At 41.3% G+C, this 16,072-nt stretch overlaps 1 protein-coding gene across 6 annotated transcripts in view; it reads right to left on the minus strand.

Annotated features, from left to right (window-relative positions):
* LOC149316002 (plasma membrane calcium-transporting ATPase 4-like) overlaps positions 1–16,072 on the minus strand; it is a 207,562-nt gene that overhangs the window by 60,501 nt on the left and 130,989 nt on the right. For 4 of the 6 annotated variants that reach the window (XM_089514601.1, XM_089514606.1, XM_089514602.1 and 1 more), the window contains exons 4-8: positions 10,138–10,395; positions 8,167–8,292; positions 7,394–7,519; positions 4,491–4,526; positions 1,621–1,782 (exon numbers count right to left, since the gene is read on the minus strand). In XM_089514601.1, the coding sequence (XP_089370727.1) occupies positions 1,621–1,782; positions 4,491–4,526; positions 7,394–7,519; positions 8,167–8,292; positions 10,138–10,395 (708 nt within the window). The remainder of the gene's footprint in view (positions 1–1,620; positions 1,783–4,490; positions 4,527–7,393; positions 7,520–8,166; positions 8,293–10,137; positions 10,396–16,072) is intronic. The other 2 variants (XM_089514603.1, XM_089514605.1) reach the window with 1 other exon arrangement.

Raw genomic sequence — 16,072 nt, forward strand, 5'->3', positions numbered from 1 at the left:
CCGGGGCTGGCCCGGGCTGGCCAGAGGCGAGCTCCCCTGGTGTTCTGGCCTCCTCCTCAGGAGCCATCTCGGAGAGAGCAGTAGGAGGGAGAGTTTGGTAAAGGAGAGGGAAGGAAGGGGGGGGGGTTAAGGATAGCAAGGAGAGGAAAAAGGATTGAGGAAAGAAAAAAGATGAGCCAGACCAGTCCCAGGGAGCAGATGGAGCGAAAAACACTCTGGAGAGTAGAAGGTATGTCCTACCAGGAACAAAGCAGGAAGAAGACGGGGGTTCCTCGGGCGGCTCCGCCCATGGGGGTGGGGCCAGGGGTCTTTTGTCTTTCTTCTCTATCTCTTATCAGGAGCCGAAGTGGGCAGAGCCACCCAAAGTTAGGATGCTCGGCTCCTTCTCTGATGGGAAAGAACTGTAGTCCAAAAAGCCCCCCCCCCCAATAATTGGGGTGTTTCAGCTAAAATCTCCCTTGTGTTTGTATCTAAAACATGCTTTTCATGCCTTGCAATTAGTGTCTAGGTACCACAACCCTGTTCCTTCCTCTGAAAGGGTTCCAATTTTGGTAACATCAAAAATACATTTCAATTTACACCACTGACATTTCAAATATGGGCCATAGACCTAATCAGACATAACATGAAACCTCTTGTAATGAAACTCCTAATAGCTTCCTTCTCCCCAGTTTTTAAGGGAAGAGTTGTGATGGAGAACTGTCAAAGAGAGAAAATGGGCTACTCTACCTCAGTTGCATTGTCTCCAAATAATTTATCCTGAAGCAGCTTTTATCTGAGCGTTTTTTTTAAAAACAAGTATGAAGGTTTTGCTGGATACATCTGTATTTATGTCAGCCATTAAGTTATCCTTCCCCAGTCTGGCATCCTCCAGATGAGATGTGACTGTAACATTACTACTGCCAATAAATGACCATGCCAACTAGAGATTATGGAAATTGTAATCACAACACATCTGGAGGCTATCAGGTTGAGAAAGACTGCTCTTAGGAAACCAATTCCATCATCATCATCATCATCATCATCATCATCATCATCATCATCATCATCATCATCTCTGTTGTGGGCTAATGATTAACATTTTAAAGGGCAGTCTAAATTATACCAAATATAATGCCACGGTACTCTTTCCTTTGATTAGAGGTGTTGTTTTCCAAGTTCTCAGATAATCCCATGTACATGACAGCTCTGTACTGCAGTTGGTGAGGATGGACATGGATTCTTCAACCTATGATGCATGTGCTCGACCACTCAACTAGTCAGAACACAGAAAACTCTTGAAAACATTCCCAGATTTAATCCCAGGCATTTCCAAAAAAGATCTTGGAAGCTAGCCCAGGTCTGTTTTAAGAGAGTTGAACATTAAATCAGATGGGCAAATAGTCCAACTAAGGCCAAGCAAGTTTCACATGTAACCAAAAGACGCTGCGGGTTAAGTCACATTGTGCACCATGTAAATCTTAAACAGAACTGCATTTGAGAGTTGTGATGCTTCATTTGGGCTTGCTTTCCTTCTTTATGCACAAATCTCATTTTAATAAAATGCAATGTCACCACCAAGCAATAGCCCTTGCAGAAAGCTATTAAGTAGCCAAATCCCATCCCTACCAACATGCTCACCTGCTTTTCCAATCTGAACTGCCAAGCGGGTGAGCTTGCCCTGCAATACAGACTTTTCCTTCTTGGGGACCTTGACTTTTTTCTTTTCCTTCTCCTCGTTTTCTACCCCTTCTTGACTTTTCAGTGGCTGGATCTCCAGGGCCACACCATCCTGTGCTTTTGCTGGATCCAGGATGAAACAAACAGCAAGTGAGTGGGGAAAACAATGCAGAATTAGAGCCATATGCAACAGAAAAGAAGGAACGATGGCACAGAGAGTGAGAGGGAAAGAGAGAGAAAATCCCAGTGCACAGGAACCCCAACAGCACTCATCGACACTTGGTACTTTGGAAACCTAGGAAGTCCATGGAGCTCTGCTCCACATCCCTCTGGAATAAGTGACTGCTTCAGCTTGTGAAAATCTCCCCCCTCAGGAAAATACAATTCCAACAGTTAAGCTGACTACACTTGGAAAGAAAGGCAGCCTTGCTAGGAAGGCAAAGGAATTGCAACTCGAGGTGAGGATCTATTTCCCAGATCATCTTACTGATTTGTTGCCTGTCCCTGTGCAAGGCATCTCCTCTATCAAAATTTCTGTAAAATGAATCTTATCAATACTTACCTTACTGCGCTGGCAAGATGGAGGGGGCTAAAAAAAGCTAATTTAGGAACACTTACAATACACAAACTCCCATGGCATAACTAAATCTAGCATCCAGCACCTTGGCAGAGGGCAGTACTGGCTAAGTTAGAAACAAGAGTAAACAATGCAGATTTTTTTTTTAAATTTCACCTGCTCAGATGGACAGAGAAAGTGAAAGAGGGCTTCAGTTCAGTCATTGAGAGAGTGCAATACTCCGAAAGGAAATCTACAAGTGCTCCAGACTCTGGGAGGATATACAGCATAAAAGATGAATTCACACTTTAAAAGGTGATCTCAAGAGAATATTCTGGCAAATAATTCCCAAAATCTTGAAAAGCTTTTTCCTATTAGATCCCTTGTATTATGCCTTCTTAATGCACTGGGTGGTACTGCTTTTCACTGTTCACAGGCAAAATTTGTGGAATTGAAGGTGGGAAGAAAGGAGCGGGAGAGGAAGGTTAATTATGAGGGAGCAAGGGCTGTCAGCTAATGAGAAGTGAATCTGTTAGTCCATTTTTCCTCTCCTTTTCTCCTATAATTTTGCAATCTAGTTCCAAATGCTTAGACCGTCTGCTAAATCCAGGAGGCAGATCACCAACTGATACATATCAGCATAATTGCAGCAATTCACATAACCTAAGAGGTGGGCATTATGTCCCTAATTCCCTAGAATACATAAAGGTTTTAAACAAAGCCAAATGCTGAACATTTTTATCTCTTCTGTATTGCTCATCTGGACATTTATAAACACTATTACATTTTTTAAACATATAGTGCAATACAGATTGCTCATCATAACCAAACATAGACATGTCATCCACTACCAAAGTTATATAGCTTCAAAAGAATTCTTGTGTGTGAATGCCTTATAACTGATCTGCACAGTTAGGATTTAAGGGCATGACCAGGGGTGGGGGAAGGAGAGGAGAATCAACCCCAAAATAACCCAAAAGTTCAGATCAGAAGAAGGGGAAACTCAAAACTGCTGAGAAAAGGGAGAGAAAGAGAAAGGTGAAGGTGCAGTAGGGAGAACAGACAGGTGCAGAAATGGGCTTCTTCACCATAGCCTGGAAAGAACAGGGGGTGAAACATATCAGAGAATAGACACTCACTTCGAATCAAAAGGCCATGAGAAGAACAGAGTGTAATGGCTACACATGCTGAACCCACCACAGGGAGCTGATTTTTAAAAGTTTAGATTGGAGGCTGTGGGTAGGGACATAAATTCCATGTAATTTTGAGGAAGCAAGAGACCACATCAACCTAAAATAATAAATAAAGCATCCAAAAGATAAGTCAGACTTTAGGTATGACACAACCTCATAGGTTTAGCTGAGAGAAAAAGGAGCCTTCTTAAGGTCCTATATGCATTTTGCTTTTGTCTCAAATTCTGTGTATGATGCCCTTCCTTTCTTTATGAAGAAATTGACATTTATGAAACTTAAGTGGGAGCAATGTACATGTGTAAGAGAAAAACAAAGGGTCACTGAGAATGTTCATTTGGCAAAAACATTCATGGACTGTCGCCCACTTCATCAGATAGATGCACTGAGTATTGCCTGAGATATTCATGCACATAAGTGAGGAGAGAAAGAGATGGAGGAACAGCATTACAAAATCATGGATGATTATCTTAACAATGGTAATTTAACAGCTGCTGAGAGGTGACTACACAGATATAAATGTGAAAGTCTGTTTATCTACGCCACAGTGTCAATGACCACTTGTTCAACTACCATTGTTAAGATTGTCATCAACATTTATACCTTTTGCCTTTCTGTTCCACTTCATTATCCTTCCATCCATTCACAGGTACGAATTATTGCTCAAGTAATATTCCATTCATCTAATGAAATGGGCTATGGTCTAGAGAAGCTTATAAAATGTGTTCATCTTTAAGATTAAGCCACAGGGCTTGCTGTTGTGTTTGCTGCAACAGACTAACATGGTTACCTCACTGGGGATATACAAATAAATTTCACCCATAATGCCAACTCAGAAGCCTCAACAAGCTGAAGGTGCTGTGGCAGAATATATGGAAAGCTGTCCCAGAAAAGAAGTGGGCAGAAGGAAAAAACAAATAAATAAGGTGGGTGGCTAGCACTGTGATAATCATTACACTCTCTTCCAGAACAACAAGGCGAGATTCCCGCCGTAGCAACAAAGAGCACAGACTCATGGGAAGAAGGAAGGAGGAATGCTCAGTAGTTAGTGTGGTGCTGGTTCAAAGGATGGAGAGGCTGGTTACCTTTGTTGCGATTTTCAGGGGCTCCGGTTTTTTTACCTGTTCAGACAAAGAGAGAAAGGGTGGAGCACTGAGCACACGGTTCTTGATATCGATGTGCCTGCTGGCGAGGACACCCGTATGCAGGGGCTCAGTGCTCTCTTAGGGAAGGCTGCCAGATGGGGAGGGGACTATATAAAGCACGGGTGCCATTTGAGCACCATCACAAAAAGGGATGGAGAAGTTCAATATTTTCCCCAATTTAAATGCCAAGGCACATCCCCCCTTCCAACTCATTCTCACTCCAGGAAGCAGCAAGCAGCTACAGAAGTAAGCATCCAACTAAACGAATGGAACAATGCTCTTAGAACTAATGGATGTTTGGAGGTACTATGATGAATTTAGTTTCAGCTCCCAGAACTGCAAGAAATGCCTTGTGTAATTATGCCAGTTGCTTATCCTTGGGTGACAGTTCCAAATGGGGGTTCTGATTTAGACACTCAATCTCTTTTACATATAGCCTTATGGAATCAGTCATTTTCAAAAGTGTTTTAGCTCCTTTTAGTACAGGGGCAGACAACCTTCACTACAACTGCCACAGCATGGCTAATGTTTGGGGGATTGTAAAAAATCTCTGGAGGGTCCTGAGCTGCCTACAGATTACAACTTTCTGCTAGAAAACTGAGGTTGCCAGATGAACAGTAAAGTCTTTCCTACCTCCCTTTAATCAGGAATAGGATCCCTGTATAACAGAAGTGAAGTTCAAAACTTCTCCAAAACAGCATCTAGAGAGGCCTACATTTTATCTGAAGAACTTGAGGCTGAATCCAAATCTCTAACAGAAACAGTTTATAAACACTGCTGGTTCATAAACATTTGTAATTGCTTGTAATTACAACTCATACCGTATATGCCTTAACCATATAAGTCCATGGTCCACACTACCATATAAACCTGTAAAGATCAGAGAGAGCTATCACCTCTGCTGAAGGAGCTCTGGATCACTTGTAGAAAAATCCATGTTGCTACCACTCGTCTAGTGCCTTAGTATTATGTATGGAACAAAAGGTAAAAATACACAACAAATAAAAGTGTGTTGGAGCAATAAATCTGCATTATGTGATTAATGGCATAAAGATTTACATGCATATATTCAATAGTTTTCCTGGTGCTGACGTTTTATTTTACAGTGTGTGAGCTTCTCTTTTTTTCTTTGGAAAAAATGAAATAAATAAAATGGTGTGTGTGTGTGTGTGTGTGTAAGCTCTCTCCAAATACAATGTCAACTACTTTCATCATTCAACTAGGACACTTATTGTTTAAATTTTATTTTGATGAAGATGGCATTCTCTGCTTAAAGGACATCTGACTTTCTGCCTCGGTTCAGCAGCTCTAGTGATGGTGGAGGGCAGCGTGCCCTGGAGGCTCACTAGAGAATGCCCCATAGTCATCACTGCTTGGAACATGCCGCCTTCTCCAATGTAAGAGAGAATGTTTCTGCAGAGGTGTATAGGCAGAGAAGCCTTATGAAATCTTGGATGGATTTTTTTTAAGGATTTTGTAACAACCTCTCCCCCCAAAATTAAAAAGCCATTTTATTAGGCACGCTGTTACAGCTGCAGCCATTTCAATTTTTTTTTCTGGTTTTTATATTTTAAAAAATATACAAGAAGAACCAACTTTTGTGCATGTGGAGAGACAGGATAGGCTGGCTACTGGAAAAATAGCCCAGCCATCTCTCCTCTTGTCTCAGACTCTTTAATGCAACTGACAAGCACTGTCTTTTTGTATAGTTTTATTTGAAAAAATGCTGCAGATTTCATCATCAGGTCACTTTACTTTTCCCTGCATGACTTGCCAGAATGTATTTAAAGTAGAAATGCCTCCTTTGACAACTGTGAGCAAATCCAACCTGTGGGCAATGTTTCTGTTTTTGTTAATTGCATACCAATTGTCTTCAGAGGGCAAGTGAGAAAGCATCAAAGCCATATTTGGAAACTAAAGCTACTGTGTAAAACTTAGTGTGAATTAGCACAGCTTATGTGAGTGACAGCCAGCATCGTCCAAGGCATGCAGCTGAATTTGTCCAGGATCAGTCTGCCTGCTTTGATATAAACCTGCTTGGGTCATATTTAACATCCAAAGTTACTGCTGTCCCATCTGAACTTACTATTCTACAAAATGGGGATCAAAATGACATTCTTCAGGGTTGTTCTGGGGGTAAAAAACAGCACATTAACAGTGCTACAGAAATTATTCCTGATTATTCATTACAAAAACAGTAGTGTTTAATGGCATCTGTCTTCACTGGTCCCAAACCATAGCAGCTGGTGGTGGTGGGAAATAGAACTTCTTTTTAAGACACCTCTCCCACACAAGGACAATGACAAAACAAAGACATCCTTTTATTTTCCTTTATTCCAACTTCTGTTAGGCAGAGGCGTCATCATGCTCAGATTAAAATAAGCACAAAACAAAACATTTTTAAAAATATGTACTTTCTACTCAAGCCTTTGGAATAGGAGGTGTGCAACAGACATGGATCATCCTAACAAAAGGTAAAACCTTCCCTTTAAAGCTTAAAGAACAAAAGAAGAGTCAGGCTATGGGTCCAATAACAAGATCCAGCCAGATGCTCCTGAAAAGTTTACAAGCAAGATGTGCAGACCTCAGTTCTCCCCACCACCGTTTGAGCCCAAACATCTGGTATTCTTTCTTTGGGATACCTATACTGGCTACATTTTTAGTTTATAACTTTAAACATATAGAGTTACCCCACACCCAGTATCTCTTCACAAAGCCCCAAAAGTCTGAATCTGGATATACTCAGGAAGTATATACTCCCTACCCTTATTAATCAAGTGTCAATAAGGCTAATGAATTCTAAGAAGATGTTTCCCACAGAAAGCCTGGCTCTTGAGTATTACCTTTCTTGACCTTCTTCTCCTCTTCCCCTTCTCCAGCACCCAGAAGAGTGAAAATTATTCCAGTTTGTGAATTGACACCCACAGCTGTGACCAACATTCGACCAGAGCCCTCCATCACATGCGTACCTAATTGTTGTTTTTAAAAAAAGGTGCAATGTGGAAAAGAGAAACAAAAGTTTAAATAAAAATCCAATCCATTCAATGAAGTAGTTGAGATAGTAAATAGGCAATGGACGTTACATTACTGGCCACTCTTTCAAAACTAGACTAAGCAACTGATGGCCAGATTCTGTACATACACCACAGTATCCATGGCATGCCTGTGTAAACTGGTTTCTCTCAATGGAGAAGCAGCATAACACAAGGAAAGGAACGAGTCTGTTATGTGGGGCTGCCATAATAACTGACATACTAAAGCTAGTGCAAATATAGGCAAGGATACTAATCTTTTGCTTCAGGGTAGGGGGATTATTTATTGATTTTATTTATTATATTTCTATTCCAACCCCCCAATTAAATGAATAACACTCAGAGCAGTTAACACCATAATTACAGGGAAATTACAAAATGGCCCAGTGGAATATCACAAAATTGCTCCCCTGACATACAGAACTCTTTGGAGCTCCAATAATGATGGCCAGTGGAGCAGGGACTTTTATTATATATACAGGCTCACCTGATAAGGTGATACCATAACACCAAAGTTCAAGACCAACTTTCTGGGCCTAACAAATAAAAGGGGCAGGACAGGCTATTGTACTTAGCACACTTACCAGAAAGCAGCATGGGGTCTTTTTCCAGAGATTTCTTCACCTGGTCTGACTCCCCAGTAAGGGAGCTCTCATCTATTTTCAGATCATTGCCTTGGATCAGGATCCCATCTGCAGGTAACAAGTCGCCTGAAAGAAGCATAAATCAACAGATCATCAAAGTGTTCAGTCATTTGCCAACAAAACCAACATGTCACCTGTCATCTATGAAGATCAAACTACATATTGTGCCTTATGCATAATGTGTAGCAATGTCTCTATTTTTATTTCAGTTACAGGGACAGGTGCTGCAATCCTTACTGAGAATAAAGCCAAAAGGTGGCTTACTTATTCATTTCCTAGCAAGTTTCTTTTTAGTGCTAACAATAATGTGTTTTAAATCTCTAGCTATGCAATCACACTGGAAGGCAAGAGATAAGCCTCCCTACCCTGTATGCTGAATTCATGATAAATTGGGGAGTGGGGAATCATATGGATTTACAGATGTTGTTGGACTGTATTCATCACTACTGGGTAGGCTGGCTAGGGGTGCCAAGAGTTGCAATCAGTACTCCTGGCCTACATTCAATTGCTACTCTCAACAAAGTAGGTTCATTGAATCAATGGAACTCACTTAAATGTTCATTTATCTTTCAGCTACTGATATAATGGGTCTAGTTGGGACCAGCAGGCGGACTGTGGTTAAGGACTGCACGTCCACCACTCTACATACAATTACAATAAAAACATTATTGAACAAACATCTAGTTTAGTCCCAAGATCTATTTGAAATGAAGGGCAGAGCCTCCCTCTCCCACAAACAGTAATCCGCTCTTCTTATACACAGATTTTTTATACACGGATTCAAGCATCCAGTTTGAAAGTGTTCAAAAAAAGTATAAATTACAAATATCAATCCTTGATTTTCTATTTTTTATAAGGGACACCATTTTGCTATGTTATTATAGTTAATGGGACTTGAGCCTTCACAGATTTAGTTATCCATGGAGGATCTTGGAACCAAGTCCCAGTGTATAACAAGGGTCCACTGTACTTACAGTTTTTTAAACTGAAAAATTATGGGTTTGATGTGACTTCAGTAAGGCTGAAAGGAAGTTTAAAGCAGATAAGAACTTTATGATAATTTTGATACTAACTAACAATCTGAATGTGTGTGTTTAATATGATATTCTTACATCAGAGAAATCTCTTTGTGCAAGCACTGACAGTGTATGGGAACACAGTGCTTTGGCTTCCACAGTGCAGAGTATGGTGCATCTGCTCCCTTCTCACTAACTAGACCAGTGATGGCAAACCTTTTAGTGATCGAATGCCTAAACTAAAAGGCCATTCTGCACTGGGTGTTATCCGGTGCTGGGACTTCTGGGGGTGGGTGGGGTGCAATTTCCAGGGCAGGACTTCCAGAGTGGGATGTCTTCCCCCCACCCTCCCGGGTCTTTAGCTGCCTCTCTGGAGACAGCTGAAGGCCTGGGATGGCCGGGAAGGAAGAGGAACAGGTACGTGCCTGTTCCTCGTCCCCACCCATACCCTCCTGGGCCTTCAGCTGCCTCCTCTTCACCACCCTCTCTGTGCCACAGAAAATGGTTTCTCTGCCATAGGTTCGCCGCCATGGAACTAGACTCCTTATCACTGGCTATGCTGGCAATGAATAATGGAAGGTGCACTCCAGCAACATCTGGAGGACCACATGTTCCATATTCTCAAATAAATCAAAATATCCAAAGTCCATCAAATTAGATCCCTCCTACTATTCACATACTTTGACACACCACATACTTATATCTTTGAAAATGAGGCTCTTGCAAGACATTTCTAGGTGATGTCAAGACTGTACACACAGCCCTGGGAATAAAAAGTGGCAAAAAACATCAACAAGGGGAATGTACTAATGCTGGTGAGCTCTTCCACTTTTTCACCAGAGCAATTAATGTAGGGAAAGAAGAAATCTTCAAGCAAGTTACTGTTTTCACTCACCGTATTTGATTTGAGCAATGTCTCCCACCACAATCTCAGCCACAGGGATTTGGATCACCTGCCCCTTGCGTATGACTGTGAACTTCTGTTCCTGCTCGATGCGGCTCTGTAGGCCCCGGAACTGTTTCTCCTTGCTCCAGTCATTGAAGGCTGTGACCAGGACCACAATAATGACAGAGAAGAGAATGGCTGCTCCCTCAATCCATCCAGCCTGAGCCTCACCTTCATCCTCTGCACTGCCCTTTGCTTCTCCACACACTATTACGAGACATGAAAAAGAAACAGAGTCAAATGCTGAGAACTACATTCTTATCTTTTATAGCACCTTTCATCAGTTGCTTCGGGAGGGCCTTTAAACAATATGACAAAATAGCATTGTTGTTCAAGACCAGTGGTTTCCAACCTTGATATCTCAAATACTGTTGGACCATAATTCCCAGAATCCCAAGATATCATGATCAATAGCAAAGGATTCTGGGAGCAGTACTCCAACAAGACCTGGAGATCCAATATCTGCAATTACTGAATCATAGAGTTGGAGGAGACCTCGAGTGCCATCAAGTCAAATCCCCAACAGATGGCCATTCAGCCTCTGTTTAAAAGCTGTTCTAGACCAGCTCTCCTACACCCGATGTATAGCATCAATACAGTGTAAAGAAGGGGCATATCCAGTGTTTACGGTGTATAATCTTGAGAACAGAAGAAGCCCCCAAAGCACGGAGTGACAAAGAGACAAGAACAGACCCACCAATACCCACCTAATTACATATATTGTGCACACCTAGCTGTGGGTAAGCCCTAGTGAACACTGTAGAACCTCTTGCTGAATAAATATGTGTAACACTGTGCCCTAAGCCACACAGTGAGCACACAAAAGCAGGAGTGTCAGCCTGTACAAATTGCACAGATGAAGAACTGTTTCACAGAAAGTGTTCACCCTTAGGGAGAGTGCATACAAGGCATAAAAAATGTTGACAACAGTGAAAGAGCTAGCAAGTCCTGCTTGCTTCTTTGCACTGGCAGTCTGACTTTATTAATTTTTCTTAACATAACAATTCCAGGTTACTTTCCCTCACAGGCCCAATGGCACTGTTTTTGTGAAATACAAAATATCTACAATACAGCAAGGGGGGAAACACAAGGCAGTATCATCTGAAGATTTCCTCAGTTTGGCTTGGATTTTTTATCTGTCTCCCCATAAATCTGGGAATAGCCCAGGAAAATGCATATGTCAAACTTAGTACTCAAAAGATGTATGCTGCACACTTTGCCCACTCTCTGCCCACCATTTCCTCTTCTCATTAGTTGAGGCATATACCACTGAATCCCCCTTTTCTAGACTTTATATTTTCATACACATGTACATCACTTGATTGCCCCAAGGATTATTAGTGATAGCTAAACATACAAACTGACTCAGACGAAAAGCTCTGACCCATGTAGCCATGTCAGGAGACATTAAGGCTTCATTTCCAGTTTAAAATGTGTAACAGCCAATTTGCATGAGCAAGTCACCTGATGTTGCCATCAACAAGTGATGTATATCCATCCACGGATTTCAGAATTTTCGGTCACCCTTTTCATGCCCACAAGCCTGTCTGGGTCTGCATTGATGGATCCCACATAACCAGAAGTGAGTTATCATTTCTGGTTTACTTTCAGATGATTTTCTAGATTTTTGTTTGTTTGTTGAAAAGGTACTTGGGGGTCTTGAGCAAGTTCTGGGAGCAAACAATAAAAATTATTTTTAAAAATGGGCTTGGGCTGCAGACATGACGTCTACAGGCTACATTTTCTCCAAACCTGTCTCATGATCAAATGGGTGGAAAGGATCAATCACACTATTCATCCTCCACAAAACTTAACAGGGAGTTCTTGGAAACTGACTCCGAGACAGTCAGCCCACAGTATTGGCAGGCTATCCATCCTCATATCAGAGCATCTGCAGGTGGCCCCACCCCATTATACTCAATAGTGGTACATGTATGCAGCTGTGCCAGCATGGTCACAGGCATGTCATGTGTCCCTAGAGAATAATGGGACTTGAGGTCCTGAGCTTTTTGGTATCTGCGAGGGTATGTGTCCAGAACAGAACCCCTGTCAATACAGAGGGGCTGACTGTACTCATCTCCACTGGGATTGAGAAAGCTAATTTAGCCATTCATGTTCAGACAAGAAAGAGCCAGCATGGTGCAGTAGTTTGAGTGTTGAACTGGGACTCTGAAAAACTGTGGTTCAAATTCCTGCTTGGCTATCAAAATCCACTTGATGGTAGTGGGCAAGTCACACTTTTTTAGTGTTAGGGGAAGGCAATGACAAAACTTCTTTGAGCAAATCTTACCATGAAAACTCCATTTTATATTTGGCATAATGTTGGCTCTAAATACACTAAAGATATCAGATCTGGTGTGATCCTGGAAGTTAAGCAGGATCAGCCCTGATTAGTTCTTGGATGGGAGACTGCCAATGAATACCAGGTTCTATAGGCTACATTTCAGAGGAAGGGACTGGCAAAACCACCTCCAGGTATTCCTTGCCTAAGAAAACCCCATGAAATTCACAAGGTTGTCATTGCTCATGCTGAATACCTTCATTTGATTGATGGGCAAATTTATTTCAGAGAAGGTAAAACCTTCCAGTTCATAGAAACAGATTTTCTCTTTAGCTTTCTATTTTCCTAGAAAAAACAAACTTCCGTCGGCTGCACAGGACTGAAAATGTGTAATGACTTGCAACAACTCAGAAGGCAGAGGAGGAAGATGAACAGCATTTTCATTGTGAGGAGAGTGCTGCTCGAGGCTGTTTGCTATATCCACAAGAAACAGAAGTACATGGAAATTCATATGTCTATATGTTTCTTGGAGTTAAGGGTCACTCTGGTAAAGAATTTGATATCTCTCCTTAGTGTAAAACAAGCACAGTCCTGGTTATATCTAGCAAGTGAACTAATTCCTTTCCTCATAAGTAAGTCTATGACCATCACATTTCTACTTGGGGTAAAATTTCAAACCTGAGGAGGAAAACACAAAAGATAGTGAACTTATGATTCATTGAGGATGCCTACTTCATAGCTGGGGTGAATCTTTTTAAAATGCCCTTTTAAAAACAGAGGTGGGAATTGGGTAGACCTCCAGATAAAACCAGGTGGAACCGTGCAGCCCTAGGCAGCATAGCCAATGGTGAAGAATACTGGGAGTTGCAGTCCAATACATCTGGACAGCAACATAATTCCATATTTTTCCTTAATTCCAACCATATTTTAAAGGCTAATTTAAAGATGTGTAATGTAAAAAATTTCTACTTCTACAATCAGTTGTGGTTTGAATTCACACAAAATGTTCTATAAAGTTTTGTTGCTGACCAAGTATCTCAAGCAAGGTTTTCTTCCCATCTTCATTGTTTCACAAGCATAGTGACTGAAAACATTACTCTTGTCTAAACTACAACTTCCAGTATCTCTAGCTAGCCAGCTAGCTAGCCAGCTAGTATGCTTAAATATCATTTTCGGAAACCATGACATGTAGAAAAGGAATTATTCCTGTATCCCCAATCTACAGAGATAATATGTTTCTAGACCATGGTTATCTAGCCTCTGATCAACTTGCTTTCATCCATGAGCCTGCTGTATGTTGCTGAAGGCTTAGTATAAAGCTTTTTGAAATGCCAGTGGAGGTTCGTCCACACAGCAGGTGGGAGTTGACACAATTATGAACATATTAGCTGGCTCTATAAGTAAGTTCTATAAAAGGAACAGCTTTCTGAACATCAGCAGCCATGCTGGAAACTAATTTGCAGATTACATGAATGCAGAATAGGAATGACAGACCACAAGACATTGACTCACTATTACTGGATACGTCCTGTTGCCAGGCAAAACTTTCAGCAACAGAGTAACAGGGACATTGTGATGCTAGTCCCAAGTATTGTAAGCCTATTTAGGAACATGTAGATTGAGGGAGCTAGATGTTGGGTCCAGTATGTGTATTCTAAACCATGGATAGGCACAGAGCAGCCCAAAGGTTGCATGCAGCCTCTGAACCTCACTTTTGTTCCCCCTGAAGCCCTCCCATTAGTCCTTTAAATAATTTCAAGCAATTTGTGTCCCCAAACCACAATGCATGAAAACATATGAAAATACCCCTCAAAAGCACCCCGGAACTCATCCTATGCCCCCCTCCCCATATCTCCATTTTCCTGTGCAGTCCTCCTCAAAATAGTGATGGAAAGTCACAAGATATCACTTCCTGTTACCATTTTCAGGTGGACTGTGGAGGAAAACTGGAATTGGGGCTCACTGTGGGTGAATGTACCTTGTGAAGGAGCCTGGGCAAAAAACAGAAACCTGGCCCACAAGTAATTGCCCATCCCTGCTCTAGACCCATGTTTCTTAGCCATGGTAGCTGGATGAAAGTGCAGGACTACAACTTCCAGCTCCCCCCAGCTATCATAGCCAATGGGCAGGGTGGTGGTAGCTGCGGAGACCCAAGTTTGTGAACTACTGTTCTAGACATCAAGTACTATCATTTCTACAAAACCTCTGGCCCATGAATGGTCCAGCTCAGAGATCACTAGGAGAGTTTTGCTGCTGTTGCTAAGATCAGCTACAATAATAATAATAGATTTATTTCTAGCCCGCCCAATCATGAAGAATCCGGGTGGGTTACAACAATAAAATACAACAAATTACAATAGAGTTACAGATTACAATGATGGCTTTCAAAAAAAATTGCACAACTGGTGGTGATGGTGATGTGAATATTTTGCATCCACTTTGTACGCTTTACAAAAAGAAGGTTTCTCAGTTTGGGGGGAAATTTACACTCTTGGGGAATTCAGCTGACTGCATGCTGACATGCATATACCTTAAGAGTATGTATATCCTTGAAATGTCCAGACATCCACTTCCAGTTCTACTGTTTCAGCTTTTAGGGGAACTGGAACATGATTATTGGAAGATTACCATTCTTGCATGCTTTCAGGAACAGAATGAGACTTTGGGAGACTTTGAAACTATGGAGAGGTACATTTGGGGACTTGCACTAAAATGGTGTGTGTGTGTGTGTGTGTGTGTGTGTGTGTGTGTTGGATGATCTCACAGCTCCACCTCTACCACAAAGTATATGGACAGGCCTGAAAAACTTGCCCATATACACTGTTCTTCCACACAGGGCATTTGGTTGCTTCCATCTCTGAGTTGAAGAACACCGCAAACAGAGTGTGAGTCTTCTTGTCTGGGGCTGTGTCTTTGGGATGCTTTCTCCAGGGAGCCTCAATTGACAACCTCTCTTACGCCTTCTCTGAAGCCAATGAAGATGAACTTTTGTCTTCCCAGCACTTTTTAAACCATACTCTGCATTGGTTTTATCCAGCCACTGTAATGTTTTAATGTTTTCATATTGCCTGGGCTGTTTTAATAAGTTTGATGTCTGATTTTGACAGTTTGTTTTATTGTCTTAAATTATCCTTACTGAGTGTTTGCTGGACTGAGATTGTATTACTGAAGAGTTATATAAACATTAGAAAATCAAGATGAAACCAGATGTAAAAAAATAATCTGTGCACAATTCTGTGCAAAGAAAAGGAAATTGCTACAACCTATGTGTTTCTGGGCATATGTATATATTTAAGTAAATTAAATAAATGTGCATTTATTTGCTTCTTTATTATCCTTGTTCTGATCACTAGAGGAAAAATAGCTTTTTAGAGCACTGAATCCCCACCCCTAATCATAAAAATCTTTTTTCCTGAGATTTGCCTAGTGACTGACTGCACTTTTCATTTAAAAAGATTTTTACAAACATAAAAGCTAAGGGCCTTATGCTTTAAAAATGATGCTGATTCTCAAGATACTGAATCCTCTATCCCATCAAAATACTGTGAATGAACACAAGCATGGAGTTACATACAGCTTATCACATGTTTATTGTGCAATTCT

The sequence above is a fragment of the Sceloporus occidentalis genome, unplaced genomic scaffold, assembly GCF_023333645.1.
Source record: "Sceloporus occidentalis isolate IW3139 unplaced genomic scaffold, rSceOcc1.0.p SCAF_3, whole genome shotgun sequence".
NCBI lineage: Eukaryota > Metazoa > Chordata > Lepidosauria > Squamata > Phrynosomatidae > Sceloporus > Sceloporus occidentalis.